Below are 16390 nucleotides of genomic sequence, written 5' to 3'. Positions count from 1 at the left end.
GACTGTCAGCGGCCGGCCGCCGCGACGCGGCGGCGCAAGCAGGCGGAGGCCGCCGGGGAGGGCAGGCGGAGGGTGGCCGCGGGAGGCGCGGGCTAAGGGGCGGCGGGAGCGGGGCGCTACCTGTGCCCGGGTCCAGTCCCCAGAGCAGCAGCAGCAGCAGGGGTAGGGCCAGGGGGGGCAGCAGGGCGCCGTCACACATGGTCCTCGGGAGCAGGCGCCCCCCGCGCGGCCGCTGCGGAGCAGGAGCGCGCGAGGCGGCGGCGCCAGCCGGAGTGAGGCTCCCCAGCCTTCGGAAAAAGTAATTAGCGCTGCGGACAAACCCAACGTGGTAAATCGCAAGCCCCGCCTTCTTCTCGGGAGGCGGGCAACGATTGGACTCCCGCTTTCTCCCGCCCCGCCTTCCCCTCGCCGATTGGCTGGGACGGACCTGACCCAGAGTGCGTAGTTAGGTTGTAAGCACTTTCTTACACGTGGTTTCTGGGCAGTTGCGGGAATGGGGCACCAGGTGGCGCAAGGGAGCCGCGTGAAGCCGCGCGATCCTGGACCACTCGGGGAGACTCCTGACTGATGTTCAGTTTGTCCCCATATTTGGAACTCCATTTCCCTGGAAGACAGGCCAGAAATTGTCTAGCGTTAAGGGACTTCACCCATAAAGGCATATTATGTCTATATCTAAAGTAAAATGAGTTTTGGTTGTTTGTGGAAGAGCAGTTTCGTGCACAAGGTGTGCAACTTTGCACCTTGGAAGAAAAGCTATGACAAACCTATGGTTTTTCCAGTAGTCATGTACGAATGTGAGAGTTGGGCCATAAAGCAGGCTGAAGGCCAAAGAATTGATGCTTTCGGAACTGGAAAAGACGCTTAGAGTCCCTTAGATTGCGAGGGGATTCAACCAGTCCATCTAAAGGAAATCAGTCCTGAATATTCATCGGAAGGACTGATGCTGAAGCTGAAGCTCCAATACTTTGGCCACCTGATGCGAAGAACTGACTTATTTGAAAAGACCCTGATGCTGGGAAAGATTGAAGGTGGGAGGAAAAGGGGACGACAGAGGATGAAATGGTTGGATGACATCATTGACTCCATGCACATGAGTTTGAGCAAGGTCTGGGAGATATTGAAGGACTGGAAAGCCTGGCGTCCTGCAGTTCATGGGGTCGCAAAGAGCTAGACACAGCTGAACGACTGAACAACAACTAGTTACATTCAAGGCAGTGATGTTTATGCAAAATCTTCACACCCCCTGTTGTCTTTATCTTCACAGAAGTCAGTGGAACTGGAAAGATCACACCCTCTGACAGGCTGAGAAACGGAGGGAGAGAGAGCTTAAGGAGCTTACTAACTCACCCAGTGAGTTCCTGTCAGAGCAAGAGCTGGAACTGTGGTCCTGACTTCCAGCCCAGTGCTGCTCACTACAAACAAGAGCCCCCCCCAACTCAAGCAGTAAGGAATATTATCCGGTTTTACAGATTAGGAAACAGGCACACAGTGGCAAAGCCTGGACTTGGACCCAGGTCTTCCAGCAACAGAATGACTCCATTCTTTTCCTCAGAGTATAACTGAGGTCTTCAGGAAAGTTGACTCCTTTAGTTTCCTGAGAAGCATCTTGTAGAAACAAAAACGGAATGAATTGATATGCAGCCATTCTCAGCTCTCTCTCCTTCTTTCCCCGTCCTACCCGTTTTTGTTTTCTCAAAGCAGAGGGGCTACAGCACTTCTCCTGTACTCTGCTGAGGGCCTCTCAGAATCTAAAACGTATCACAGGGATTACATGTCATCAGAAGGAATCCAGAGGTGAACACTATCCAGCTTTCGTGCCAGTTAACCCTAGGAGGGGACTGTGTCACTGACTCTTAATAAAGCCCAGCACTCTCACTACTGCTAATTCATCGTTTTGTGTTTCCCCCGGGCATGGCTGGTGGAATCCTCTCCTGCTTTGTCTGCCCCACCCTCCACTGCTCCAGGGGCTGCCACTCATTGCTGGGCACCTGAAGCTTCTGAAAGTCTCCACACACTTCCTTTTTCTCTCCTCTGATAGCAGCCTCAGCCAAACGAAAGTTCAGCATCATCTTCTGGTGGAACAAGATATCCTGGTGAGCTTTTTGGTGCAGTTTTCTTGGCCAAAGTCCTGCCATTGAAATCCAGGGAGTAGCAGCCCAACTGCCTTTCAGGAATAGTCCTGCTGTTGGAACCCACCTGAGTTTGCCATTGTTAACCTATCAGATAGTCAGCGGTCTCCAGTCCTTTTGGCACCAGGGATCGGTTTCATGGAAGATAATTTTTCCAACAGGCGGGATGTAGGGAGGGCAGAGAGCAGATGGTTTGGGGATGATTCTCATAAGGAGCACGCAACCTGGGTCCCTGGATGTGCAGTTCACAGGAGGGCTTGTGTTCCTACAAATGCCACCACTGATCTGACAGGAGATAAGAGTTCAGCTGGTAATGCGAGCGATGGGGAGTGGTTGTCAACACAGATTCCCTCACTTGCCTCACCTGCCTGCCCGACACTCACCTCCTGCTCTGTGGCCCAGTTCCTACCAGGTGGGGGGCCCCGAGATAGGTGACCCTCAAACGCATTAGTCTATAGGGATGTGGAACCTGAAGCAACAGCAAGATGACATTTCATCTTCCAGCCTGTCTGAAACATAAGAGCTTGGAAATATCTTTATTTCCCTTTGTAACAGGATTGGAGAGGACACTCTCCTGCCCGTGGATAGGGGTGTACATTGGTGCAGCCAATTTGAAGAAAAAATAGACAAACTGTAGTCAAATTTAACATGTACACACCCTACAACTCTGCTATCTGTTCTGGTTAACTACAACAGACAAACTGATAATGTGTAAAAGAATGCTCATCAGACAATGTTACTAACAGCAAAAAATTTTGCAAAAATCTGAAGGTTAATCATTAGATAAATGGCGACTAGAGCCTAGAAATAAACCTGTGCATATATAATCAACTAATATTTTACAAAAGAGCCAAGAATACTCAAGGAGAAAAGATAGTTTCTTTAATATAGGTGGTGGGAAAACTAGAAATCAGTTTGCAAGAAAAATGAACTTGGACCCTGTCTGACCCCATCACAAAAAACAACTTGAAATAAATGTAAAATTTGAAATGGTAAAACTTGTAGAAGAAAACAGAGGAGAAAAGCTCCTTGACATTGGTCTTGGTAACAATTTCTTAAACGACAATTAAATTGCAAGAAACAAAACAAAAATCAACAAATGGCACTGAATCAAATCTCAAAGTTTCTGCAAAGCAAAGGAAACCATCAACAAAATGAAAAGGCTACTTACAGAATGGGAGAAAGTATTTACAGACCATACATCTGATAAGGGTTTATTATCCAAAATATATGGGATATTTATGCAACTCACTAGAAAAAATAGCCATCCAGTAGAAAAATGGGAAAAGAACCTGAATAGTTTTCTAAAGAAAATGCCGTACAAATGGCCAACAAGTACATGAAAAATTGTTCCAGGCTAAGGGATTGGGGGCAGGAGGAGAAGGGGACGACAGAGGATGAGATGGCTGGATGGCATCACTGACTCAATGGACGTGAGTCTGAGTGATCTCCGGGATGGAGTGACTGAACTGAACTGAACCATCACGGAAATGTAAATCAAAACCACAATGAGATATCACCTCATATCTTTTAGGACCAGTCAGTTCAATTCAGTCCCTCAGTCATGTCCAACTCTTTGTGACCCCATGAACCGCAGCACGCCAGGCTTCCTTGTCCATCACCAACTTCTGGAGCTCACCGAAACTCATATCCACTGAGGTGGTGATGCCATCCAAGCCTCTCATCCACTGTTGTCCCCTTCTCCTCCTGCCTTCAATATTTCCCAGCATCAGGGTCTTTTCAAATGAGTCAGCTCTTCACATCAGGTGGCCAAGGTATTGGAGTTTCAGCTTCAACATCAGTCCTTCCAATGAACACCCAGGACTGATCTCTTTAGGATGAACTGGCTGGATCTCCTTGCAGTCCAAGGGACTCTCAAGAGTCTTCTCCAACACCACAGTTCAAAAGCATCAATTCTTCGGTGCTCAGCTTTCTTCACAGTCCAACTCTCACATCCATACATGACCACTGGAAAAACCATAGCCTTGACTAGACGGACCTTTGTTGACAAAGTAATGTCTCTCCTTTTTAATATGCTGTCTAGGTTGGTCATAACTTTCCTTCCAAGGAGTAAGAGTCTTTTAAGCTCATGGCTGCAATCAACATCTGCAGTGATTTTGGAGCCCAAAAATACAAAGTCAGCCACTGTTACCCATCTAATTGCCATTAAGTGATTGGACCAGATGCCATGATCTTAGTTTTCTGAATGTTGAGCTTTAAGCCAACTTTTTCACTCTCTTCTTCACTTTCATCAAGAGGCTCTTTAGTTCCTCTTCACTTTCTGCCATAAGGGTGGTGTCACCTGCATATCTCAGGTCATTGATATTTCTCCCAGCAATCTTGATTCCAGCTTGTGCTTCTTCCAGCCCAGTGTTTCTCATGATGTACTCTGCATAAAAGTTCAATAAGCAGGGTGACAATATACAGCCTTGATGTATTCCTTTTCCTATTTGGAACCAGTCTGTTGTTCCATGTCCAGTTCTAACTGTTGCTTCCTGACCTGCATACAGGTTTCTCAAGAGGCAGGTCAGGTGGTCTGGGATTCCCATCTCTTTCACAATTTTCCATAATTTATTGTGATCCACACAGTCAAAGGCTTTGGTATAGTCAATAAAGCAGAAATAGATGTTTTTCTGGAACTCTATTGCTTTTTCAATGATCCAGCAGATGTTGGCAATTTGATCTCTGGTTCCTCTGCCTTTTGTAAAACCAGCCTGAACATCTGGAAGTTCACGATTCACGTATTGAGGAAGCCTGGCTTGGAGAATTTTGAGCATTACTTTACTAGTGTGTGAGATGAGTGCAATTGTGTGGTAGTTTGAGCATTCTTTGGCATTGCCTTTCTTTGGGATTAGAATGAAAACTGACCTTTTCCAGTCCTGTGGCCATTGCTGAGTTTTCCAAATTTGCTGGCATATTGAGTGCAGCAAGAGCTCCACTAGAATTCTATCACCTCCACTAGCTTTGTTCATAGTGATGCTTCCTAAGGCCCACTTGACTTCACATTCTAGGATGTCTGGCTCTAGGTGAATGATCATACCATCACTATTATCTGGGTCATGAAGATCTTTTTTGTACAGTTCTTCTGTGTATTCTTGCCACCTCTTCTTAATATCTTCTGCTTCTGTTAGGTCCATACCATTTCTGTCCTTTATCGAGCCCATCTTTGCATGAAATGTTCCCTTAGTATCTCTAATTTTCTTGAAAAGATCTCTGCTGCTAAGTCACTTCAGTCGTGTCCAACTCTGTGCGACTCCAGAGACGGCAGCCCACCAGGATCCCCCATCCCTGGGATTCTCCAGCCAAGCACACTGGAGTAGGTTGCCATTTCCTTCTCCAATGCATGAAAGTGAAAAGTGAAAGTGAAGTCGCTCAGTCGTGTCCGACCCTCAGCAACCCCATGGACTGCAGCCTACCAGGCTTCTCTGTCCATGGGATTTTCCAGACAAGAGTACTGGAGTGGGATGCCATAGATCTCTAGTCTTTCCCATTCTGTTGTTTTCCTCTATTTCTTTGCATTGATCTCTGAGGAAGGCTTTCTTATCTCTCCTTGCTATTCTTTGGAACTCAAAGAATAGCATTCTTTGCATTCAAATGGACTTATCTTTCCTTTTCTCCTTTGCTTTCTGTTTCTCTTCTTTTCACAGTTATTTGTAAGGCCTCCTCAGACAGCCATTTTGCCTTTTTGCCTTTCTTTTTCTTGGGAATGGTCTTGATCCCTGTCTCCTGTACAATGTCACGAACCTCCATCCATAGTTCATCAGGCACTCTGTCTATCAGATCTAGGCCCTTAAATCTATTTCTCACTTCCACTGTATAATCATAAGGGATTTGATTTAGGTCATACCTGAATGGCCTAGTGGTTTTCCCTACTTTCTTCAATTTAAGTCTGAATTTGGCAATAAGGAGTTCATGATCTGAGCCACAGTCAGCTCCTGGTCTTGTTTTTGCTGACTGTATAGAGCTTCTCCATCTTTGGCTGCAAAGAATATAATCAATCTGGTATCAGTGTTGACCATCTGGTGATGTCCATGTGTAGAGTCTTCTCTTGTGTTGTTGGAAGAGGGTGTTTGTTATGACCAGTGCATTCTCTTGGCAAAATTCTATTAGCCTTTGCCCTGCTTCATTCCGTACTCCAAGGCCAAATTTGCCTGTTACTCCAGGTGTATCTTGACTTCCTACTTTTGCATTCCAGTCCTCTATAATGAAAAGGACATCTTTTTTGGGTGTTAGTTCTAAAAAGTCTTGTAGGTCTTCATAGAACTGTCCAACTTCAACTTCTTCAGCATTACTCACTGGGGACATAGACTTGGGTTACCATGATATTGAATGGTTTGCCTTGGAAATGAACAGAGATCATTCTGTCATTTTTGAGATTGCACCCAAGTACTGCATTTAAGACTCTTTTGTTGACTATTATGGCTACTCCATTTATTCTAACACATTTTTGCCCACAGTAGTAGATATAATGGTCATCTTTTAGGATGTCTATTATCAAAAAAACAAGAGACAACAAATGTTGGCAAGGATGTGATAAAAGGAACTCGTGCTTTGTTTGAGGGAATCTAAATTGGTACAGCCATTGTGGAAAACAGGACAGAGAAAAATCTTAATGGTACTACCACATGATCCAGCAATTCCACTTCCGGGTATATATCTGAAGGAAGACATTAAATGAAATAAGTCAGTCACAAAAAGACAAATACTGTATGAGTCTGCTTATATGAGGATATTAGGTGCCTAGAGTAGTCACATTTACAGAAACAGAAGGAAGTCTAGTGGTTACTAGGGGCTGGGGGGAGGGGAATGGAGCGTCAGTGTTCAATGGAACAAAGTTTTGGTCTGAGAAGATGAAAAAGCTCTCAAGATGGATGGTGGCAATGGCTGCACAACAATGTGAGTGTAACCTAATACCATTGCACTGTACACTTTAAATGACTTCAATGGTAAATTTTATGTTAGGTATACTCTCCCAAAATTTAAAAAAAAAAAAAAATTGCTTGAAAAAGGAAATCACTACTATTTGCTATGATCCTGTTTCATCTTAACACACAAATTTCCTAATTTTGTGGAAGAGCGGTGCTTAATCTCATTTCACACATGGAAGAGGGCTGGGAGAGATTAAAAGCAAGGCAAACAAGCAGATAAAAGGCCTATAGATGGAAGTAGCAGTTTAAATCTGATGTAAGGGAAGCCCTCTTTTTTGTCTGGGGGTCAAAGCTGTCTATTGCACTCACAAATGAGAAAGATCCTGAGTGTTTCAGCTTGTCTGGTGCTTTTTGTGAACTGCTCCATTCTCGTGTCAGATCACGTTTTCTGATCATGTTGTCTGGAACTGACTCCCCAGCAGGTCAGTTATGTTGATTCTCATGGCTTCTTGGATGTTTGCATGCTGGTGACCATCATCATGACCACTACTGTTGTTACTGAAAGCAAGACAGTCCCCAAAGCAGCACAGACTCTGCCAAGAGATGCCATGTTCAAATGTCAAACTTAGAAACAGAGGGTCAGGGACTTCTTTGGTGGTCTGATGGCTAAGATTCCCAGCTCCCAGTGCTGGGGGCCTGGGTTTGATCCCTGGTCAGGGAACTAGATCTCACATCCTGCAACTAAAGATCCTGCATGCTGTGACCAAAAGACCCTGCACACCACAACCAAGACCTGGCACAGCCAAATCAATAAATTATTTTTAAAGAAAAGAAAGAAATGAGGGCCAAAGACACAGACTGTGCAGGCTCTTCAGCCGAACATGACCCTCCCTTAATTCCCCCACTGCGAGCTTTCTTGAGCTGATGATTGATGGGTCCAGGTGCCAAGATTCACGTGCAAACTTGATCTGTATGCAGGGGGAAGAAGACCCTGTGCTCCAGATATCACTAGGCATTGGTAGGGTGCTGAGGAGAGAGGGGTACTCCACATGACAACCTCCTCTTTGAGACTAAATTCACTTGGATTTTGAGGCAAACTCTCCTGGGGGCTCAGAGGGTACAGCATCTGCTTGCAATGTGGGGAAACCCAGGTTCGATCCCTGGGTCAGTAAGATCCCGTGGGGAAGGAAATGGCAACACATTCCAGTACTCTTGCCTGAAAAATCTCGTGGACAGGGGAGCCTGGCAGGCTACAGTCCGTGGGGTCCCAATGAGCTACTTCACTTTCACTTTTTCACTTTCCTTCCTGGGAGCCAGTCAGATGCCACATCCTCTCCAGCAGGGGGCATCCAGCGTCAGTTCTGTCTTCCCACACCACATTTGGTGTGAAACGCAGGCCCCAGCTCTGTTTGTTCCAAAGTCCTGCTTTTTCAGACTTATATTTTGCCCTTTCCTTGTTGACCTTGGATCCTCCCCCAAATTCAGCTACTTGGCTGTCAGCCTGGTCCCCAGGTGAATATGACCAACCTCTCCCTGTGGGTTTCCAGGCCCTTTCCTGGTTTCAGAGCTATGGCGGTGTCAGCTTATTTTGAAAGATACCCTGGCCGCATGAAGCCATCCCTGCCTGACTCGGGCCCCTGTTCTGTTATGGCTGGAAAATTCTAAGTTATCACTCCTCTAACCAACTATCTTTCAGTATAGCTGTTACTTGTTCAATCAGGGTTGTGTACTAAGGTATTTCTAGCCCTACCCTTTCCCAATATCCTGGCTCTTCTGCTCCCCTAGAGTGTGCTCCTGAGGTCTCAGCCTGCCTTAGAGTGAGTGTCTGTGGCCTTCAAGTGTCCTCATTGTTGAAAAGACAACTCCATCCTTATGTCCTGCTGAAGGTCACCAGAGGCATCATCTAACCAGGAGGCAAGCCTTGCAGCCCACATGTCTGAATGAACAGGATAAGGGTCTTCAGTGCCAGACTTGAGCTCACAGCTTCATCCCAACCAACTCCCCTTGATGAGGATGATTGAGAAAAGCAACATACTTTTCATTGTTTTGAAAAACACCTTTCCCTTTTCCCATGTCTCTCTCTTCTTTTAGCTTTTCCTCTCGAGATTCCCTTCTTTCTCTCCTAGTCCTTTCTTTGCTCAAAGAAGTCACCTTCTCTGGAATACTAGGCTAAAACATAATGCAAGTAAAGACTGAAAAGTGGGATAGACACAAATTTATATTTGATTTTAGCTATGGTTTTTCCAGTGGTCATGTATGGATGTGAGAGTTGGACTGTGAAGAAAGCTGAACACCGAAGAATTGATGCTTTTGAACTGTGGTGTTGGAGAAGACTCTTGAGAGTCCCTTGGACTGCAAGGACATCCAACCAGTTCATTCTAAAGGAGATCAGTCCTGGGTGTTCTTTGGAAGCAATGATGCTAAAGCTGAAACTCCAGTACTTTGGCCACCTCATGCAGAGAGTTGACTCATTGTAAAAGACTATGATGCTGGAAGGGATTGTGGGCAGGAGGAGAAGGGGATGACAGAGGATGAGATGGCTGGATGGCATCACTGACTCGATGGACGTGAGCTTAAGTGAACTCTGGGAGTTGGTGATGGACCGGGAGGCCTGGCGTGCTGCAATTCATGGGGTCGCAAAGAGTCAGACACGACTGAGTGACTGGACTGAACTGAACTGAATGGCTGAAATTGGAATGATGATAGACTATTCAATATGAGATTGGATGATTATAAACTTGGACAAAACTTACGTTAGATTATATAATGCTTTTAAAATATATCTGCTCATTATAACCCCCTACCCTTCAACAGGTGGAATCTAACTCTTCTGCTTTGAAAGTGTGGAGGAAGGGTAGAGAAACACTGACTTGCTTTTAATGCATAGAATGTGTTAGGAATGCTTTTTTGTGATTTCTGGGGGTAGGTCATAAAGAGAATAGAACTTGGCCTGTTCTTCTCTAAGATTACTTACTTTGGTGGAAACCATTGGCATGAAGACACTCAACAAGCCATGTGGAAATGCCCATGGAAAGGGAACCAGTATGATAGAATTAACAACTAGCCATGTGATGGAGGCACTTTGGAACCAGATCTTCCAGACCCCGTCAAGCTTTCAGATGATTTTAGTTCTCAGCATTAAGATTCTATCCAGAATATTGTGAGCAGAAATAAGCCACACCCACTGTACCCTGAGTGAATTCATGACCCACAAAAACCAAGAGAAAATAAATTACATTAGTTTTTTAAGGCAGTATTTGGGGGGGGGGGATATAACTTGTTGTGCAGTAATAGCTAACTAATACAGATGCAGAGCATATGCTAAAATTAATTCCAAGATAGATTAAAGATTTATATGAAAACATTCATAAGTATAGGAAGTGGCCATCAGGAGTTTAGGGTACCTAGAAGCAAAATGCAGAGTAAGCAAGTTGACTACATTCACAAGAGCAGTCATATGGTTGGTCCCTGTGCATGGCTTCTACACCAAGACTTGACTCAGATCCAGGGATGAAACTGACCAGCTTGTCTTGAAAGAAACGAGTGTGGATGCTTGTATCTGTGAGCACATGTGTTTGGCACCGTCAGAGAAAAACCAGTACCCAAGGTAGGCAGAAATACTTTTTAAAACATGTCATACAAGAGGATTGGTTCAAGACGACAGAGAGAAGGACGTGCACTCATCTTCTCCTACCAGAGCACCAAAATCACAATTAGGTGCTGAACAACCATCAACAGGAAGACACGGGACCCACCAAAAAATAGATACCCCACATCCAGGGACAAAGAAAAAGCCACAATGAAACAGTAGGAGGGGCACAATCACGATAAAATCAAATCCTATACTCGCAGGGTGGGTCACCCACAAACTGGAGAACAATAATACCAAAGAGGTTGTCACACTATTGTGAAGATTCTAGGCCCCATATCAGGCTCCCCAGCCTGGGGGAAGGGCCTGGGAATCTCCAGGAAACCTGATTTTGAAGTCCAGTGGGATTTGATTACAGGAACTCTACAGATTGGGATGTTAGTTCTAAAAAGTCTTGTAGGTCTTCATAGAACTGTTCAACTTCAGCTTCTTCAGTGTTACTGGTTGGGACATAGACTTGGATTACTGTAATATTGAATGGTTTGCCTTGGAAATGAACAGAGATCATTCTGTCGTTTTTGAGATTGCATCCTAGTACTGCATTTTGGACTCTTTTGTTGACCATCATGGCTACTCCATTTCTTCTAAGGGATTCCTGCCGGCAGTAGTAGATATAATGGTCATCGGAGTTAAATTCACCCATTCCAGTCCATTTCAGTTCGCTGATTCCTAGAATGTTGACGTTCACTCTTGCCATCTCCTGTTTGACCACTTCTGATTTGCAAGGAAGTGAAACTTTCCAGAGTTCCCAACTTTCCACCAACTCCCGGTGTTCACTCAGACTCACGTCCATCGAGTCAGTGATGCCATCCAGCCATCTCATCCTCTGTCGTCCTCTTCTCCTCCTGCCCCCAATCCCTCCCAGCATCAGAGTCTTTTCCAATGAGTCAACTCTCCTCATGAGGTGGCCAAAGTACTGGAGTTTCAGCTTTAGCATCATTCCTTCCAAAGAAATCGCAGGAGTGATCTCCTTCAGAATGGACTGGTTGGATGTCCTTGCAGTCCAAGGGACTCTCAAGAGTCTTCTCCAACACCACAGTTCAAAAGCATCAATTCTTCGGAGTAGCCACCATGGTCAACAAAAGAGTCCGAAATGTAGTACTTGGATGCAGTCTCAAAGACGACAGAATGATCTCTGTTCGTTTCCAAGGCAAACCATTCAATATCACAGTAATCCAAGTCTATGCCCCAACCAGTAACGCTGAAGAAGCTGAAGTTGAACGGTTCTCTGAAGACCTACAAGACCTTTTAGAACTAACACCCAAAAAAAGATGTCCTTTTCATTATAGGGGACTGGAATGCAAAAATAGGAAGTCAAGAAACACCTGGAGTAACAGGAAAATTTGGCCTTGGAATACGGAATGAAGCAGGGCAAAGACTAATAGAGTTTTGCCAAGAAAATTCACTGGTCATAGCAAACACCCTCTTCCAACAACACAAGATAAGACTGTACACATGGACACCACCAGATGGTCAACACTGAAATGAGATTGATTATATTCTTTGCAGCCAAAGATGGAGAAGCTCTATACAGTCAACAAAAACAAGACCAGGAGCTGACTGTGGCTCAGAACATGAACTTGTTGTTGCCAAATTCAGACTTAAATTGAAGAAAGTAGGGAAAACCACTAGACTATTCAGGTATGACCTAAATCAAATCCCTTATGATTATACAGTGGAAGTGAGAAATAGATTTAAGGGGCTAGATCTGATAGATAGAGTGCCTAAAGAACTACGGACGGAAGTTCATGACATTGTACAGGAGACAGGGATCAAGACCATCCCCATGGAAAAGAAATGCAAAAAAGCAAAATGGCTGTCTGGGGAGGCCTTACATATAGCTATGAAAAGAAGAGAATCAAAAAGCAAAGGAGAAAGGAAAGATATAAGCATCTGAATGTAGAGTTCCAAAGAATAGCAAGAAGAGATAAGAAAGCCTTCCTCAGTGATCAATGCAAAGAAATAGAGGAAAACAACAGAATGGGAAAGATTAGAGATCTCTTCAAGAAAATTAGAGATACCAAAGGAACATTTCATGCAAAGATGGGCTCGATAAAGGACAGAAATGGTATGGACCTAACAGAAGCAGAAGATATTAAGAAGAGATGGTGGGAATACACAGAAGAACTGTACAAAAAAAATCTTCATGACCCAGATAATCACGATGGTGTGATCACTCACCTAGAGCCAGACATCCTGGAATGTGAAGTCAAGTGGGCCTTAAAAAGCATCACTACGAACAAAGCTAGTGGAGGTGATCGAATTCCAGTTGAGCTATTCCAAATCCTGAAAGATGATGCTGTGAAAGTGCTGCACTCAATATGCCAGCAAATTTGGAAAACTCAGCAGTGGCCACAGGACTGGAAAAGGTCAGGTTTCATTCCAATCCCAAAGAAAGGCAATGCCAAAGAATGCTCAAACTACCACACAATTGCACTCATCTCACACACTAGTAAAGTAATGCTCAAAATTCTCCAAGCCAGGCTTCCTCAATACGTGGACCGTGAACTTCCAGATGTTCAGGCTGGTTTTAGGAAAGGCAGAGGAACCAGAGATCAAATTGCCAACATCTGCTGGATCATCGAAAAAACAAGAGAGTTCCAGAAAAACATCTACTTCTGCTTTACTCACTATGCCAAAGCCTTTGACTGTGTGGATCACAATAAACTGTGGGAAATTCTGAAAGAGATGGGAATACCAGACCACCTGACTTGCCTCTTGAGAAACCTATATGCAGGTCAGGAAGCAACAGTTAGAACTAGACATGGAACAACAGACTGGTTCCAAATAGGAAAAGGGGTACATCAAGGCTGTATATTGTCACCCTGCTTATTGAACTTCTATGCAGAGTACATTATGAGAAACGCTGGGCTGGAAGAAGCACAGGCTGGAATCAAGATTGTCGGGAGAAATATCAATAACCTCAGATATGCAGATGACACCACCCTTATGGCAGAAAGTGAAGAGGAACTTGAAGCCTCTTGATGAGAGTGAAAGAGGAGAGTGAAAAATTGGCTTAAAGCTCAATATTCAGAAGACAAAGATCATGGCATCCAGTCCCATCACTTCATGGGAAATAGATGGGGAAACAGTGGAAACTGTGTGACTTAGTTTTTTTGGGCTCCAAAATCACTGCAGATGGTGATTGCAGCAATGAACTTAAAAGACGCTTACTCCTTGGAAGGAAAGTTATGACCAACCTAGATAGCATATTGAAAAGCAGAGACATTACTCTGCCAACAAAGGTCTGTCTAGTCAAGGCTATGGTTTTTCCAGTGGTCATGTATGGATGCGAGAGTTGGACTGTGAAGAAAGCTGAACACCGAAGAATTGATGCTTTTGAACTGTGGTGTTGGAGAAGACTCTTGAGAGTCCCTTGGACTGCAAGGAGATCCAACCAGTCCATTCTGAAGGAGATCAGCCCTGGGATTTCTTTGGAAGGAATGATGCTAAAGCTGAAACTCCAGTACTTGGCCACCTCATGCAGAGAGTTGACTCATTGTAAAAGACTCTGATGCTGGGAGGGATTGGGGGCAGAATAAGAAGGGGATGACAGAGGATGAGATGGCGGGATGGCATCACTGACTCGATGGACGTGAGTTTGAGTAAACTCCGGGAGTTGGTGATGGACTGGGAGGCCTGGTGTGCTGCGATTCATGGGGTTGCATAGAGTCTGACACGACTGAGTGACTGAATTGAACTGAACTAACTGAACTGAACAGACTGGGAGAAACAGAGACTGCACTCTTGGAGAGCACAAAGAAATCCTTGTGTGCACCAGGACCCAGAAGAAAGGAACAGTGGCCCCAACGGAGATTCAGCCAGACCTTCCTCTGAGTGTTTAGGGTCTCCTTTAGGGGCATGAGTTGGCAGTGCCCACCATGGGGACAGGGGCACTAGTGGCAGCAGTCCTGGGAGATGTAACTCAGTGTAAGTCCTCTTGCAGTTTACCAATGGCCCCAAACTCCAAGACTGTGTCACCTGTAAATTCCAGGACTGTGTTGCCTTAAGCCAGACAACTAACAGAGAGGGAGCCCAGCCCCACCCATCAGCAGACAATTGGATTCAAGTTTAACTGAGTGTGTCCCTAGTACCCAAGGTAGGCAGAAATACTTTTTAAAAAATGTCATACAAGAGGATTGGTTCAAGACGACTGAGTAGAAGTCTGGCCACCAGAGCAAGACCCAATTTTCCCCACAGCTAGTCCCTCCCATCAGGAAGCTTGCACAAGCCTCTTATCCTCACCCACCAGAGAGAAGACAGAAGAAACAAGAAATACAATCCCATCATCTTCCAGAATTAATACCATAATCACAGAAAGGTAACCAAAATGAAAATAAATAAGATTATATCCCAGATGAAGGAACAAGATAAATACCCAGAAACATAACTAAATGAAATAGAGATAGGCAACCTTCCACAAAAGAATTCAGAAAAATGATAGTGAAGATGATCCAGGATCTCAGAAAAATAATGGAGAAGATGCAAAAAAAAAAAAAAAAATGTTTACCAAAGACCTAGAAGAACTAAAGAACAAACAAACAGAGATGGACAATACACTAGAAGGAATCAATAGCAGAATAACTGAAGCATAAGAATGGATAAGTGACCTGGAAGATAGAGTGGTGGAAATCAATGCTGCAAATCAGAATATAGAAAAGAGAATGAAAAGAAATGAAGACAGCCTAAGAGACCTCTGGGACAACTTCAGACATATCAGTATTCACATTATAGGGGGTCCCAGAAGGAGAAAAGAGAGAGAGAAAGAACCCCTCAAAAATTTGAAGAGATAATAGCTGAAAACTTCCCCAATATGGCCAAAAAAAAAAAAAAAAAGGTCAACCAAGTTCAGGAAGTGCAGAGTCCCAGACAGGATAAACCCACGGAGAGAGACATAGTAATCAAACTGACAAAAATTAAAGACAGAGGTAAATTATTAAAAGAAACAAGGGGGGAAAGGCAAACAACATACAAAGGAAATCCCATAAAGATATCAGCTGATTTCTCAACAGAAACTCTATAAGCCAGAAGGCAATGACACAATATATTCCAAGTGATTAAAGGGAAGAACTGACAACCAAGAACACCTAGCAAGACTCTCATTCAGATTTGATGGAGAAATCAAAAGCTTTCCAGATGAGCAAAAATTAAGAGAATTCAGTTCAGTTCAGTTCAGTCGCTCAGTCATGTCTGACTCTTTGCGACCCCATGTACTGCAGCACGCCAGACCTCCCTGTCCATCACCGACTCCCAGAATTTACCCAAACTCATGTCCATCGAGTCAGTGATGCCATCCAACCATCTTATCCTCTGTCATCCCCCTCTCTTCCTACCTTCAATCTTTCCCAGCATCAGGGTCTTTTCAAATGAGTCAGCTCTTCACATCAGGTGGCCAAAGTATTGGAGTTTCAGCTTCAACATCAGTCCTTCCAATGAACATTTAGGACTGATCTCCTTTAGAATGGACTGGTTGGATCTTGCAGTCCAAGAAACTCTCAAGAGTCTTCTCCAACACCACAGTTCAAAAGCATCAATTCTTCAGGGCTCAGCTTTTTTATAGTCCAACTCTCACATCCATACATGACCACTGGAAAAATCATAGCCTTGACTAGATGGACCTTTGTTGGCAAAGTAATGTCTCTGTTTTTTAATATGCTGTCTAGGTTGGTCATAGCTTTTCTTCCAAGGAGCAAGTGTCTTTTAATTTCATGGCTGCAGTCACCATCTGCAGTGATTTTGGAGCC

At 44.4% G+C, this 16390-nt stretch overlaps 1 protein-coding gene across 3 annotated transcripts in view; it reads right to left on the bottom strand.

The window, feature by feature from the left end:
* ADAMTS17 (ADAM metallopeptidase with thrombospondin type 1 motif 17) overlaps positions 1-280 on the bottom strand; it is a 404698-nt gene extending 404418 nt beyond the window's left edge. For all 3 annotated transcript variants that reach the window (XM_019983858.2, XM_070775014.1, XM_070775015.1), the window contains exon 1: positions 121-280. In XM_019983858.2, coding sequence (XP_019839417.2) covers positions 121-199 — 79 coding nt within the window. In that variant the 5' untranslated portion in view covers positions 200-280. The remainder of the gene's footprint in view (positions 1-120) is intronic.
* Between the last annotated feature and the right edge of the window lie 16110 nt (positions 281-16390).

The sequence above is a fragment of the Bos indicus genome, chromosome 21, assembly GCF_029378745.1.
Source record: "Bos indicus isolate NIAB-ARS_2022 breed Sahiwal x Tharparkar chromosome 21, NIAB-ARS_B.indTharparkar_mat_pri_1.0, whole genome shotgun sequence".
Classification (NCBI taxonomy): domain Eukaryota; kingdom Metazoa; phylum Chordata; class Mammalia; order Artiodactyla; family Bovidae; genus Bos; species Bos indicus.
The sequence above is the reverse complement of the archived record's forward strand: the minus strand, read 5'-3'. Positions and strand labels throughout refer to the sequence as shown.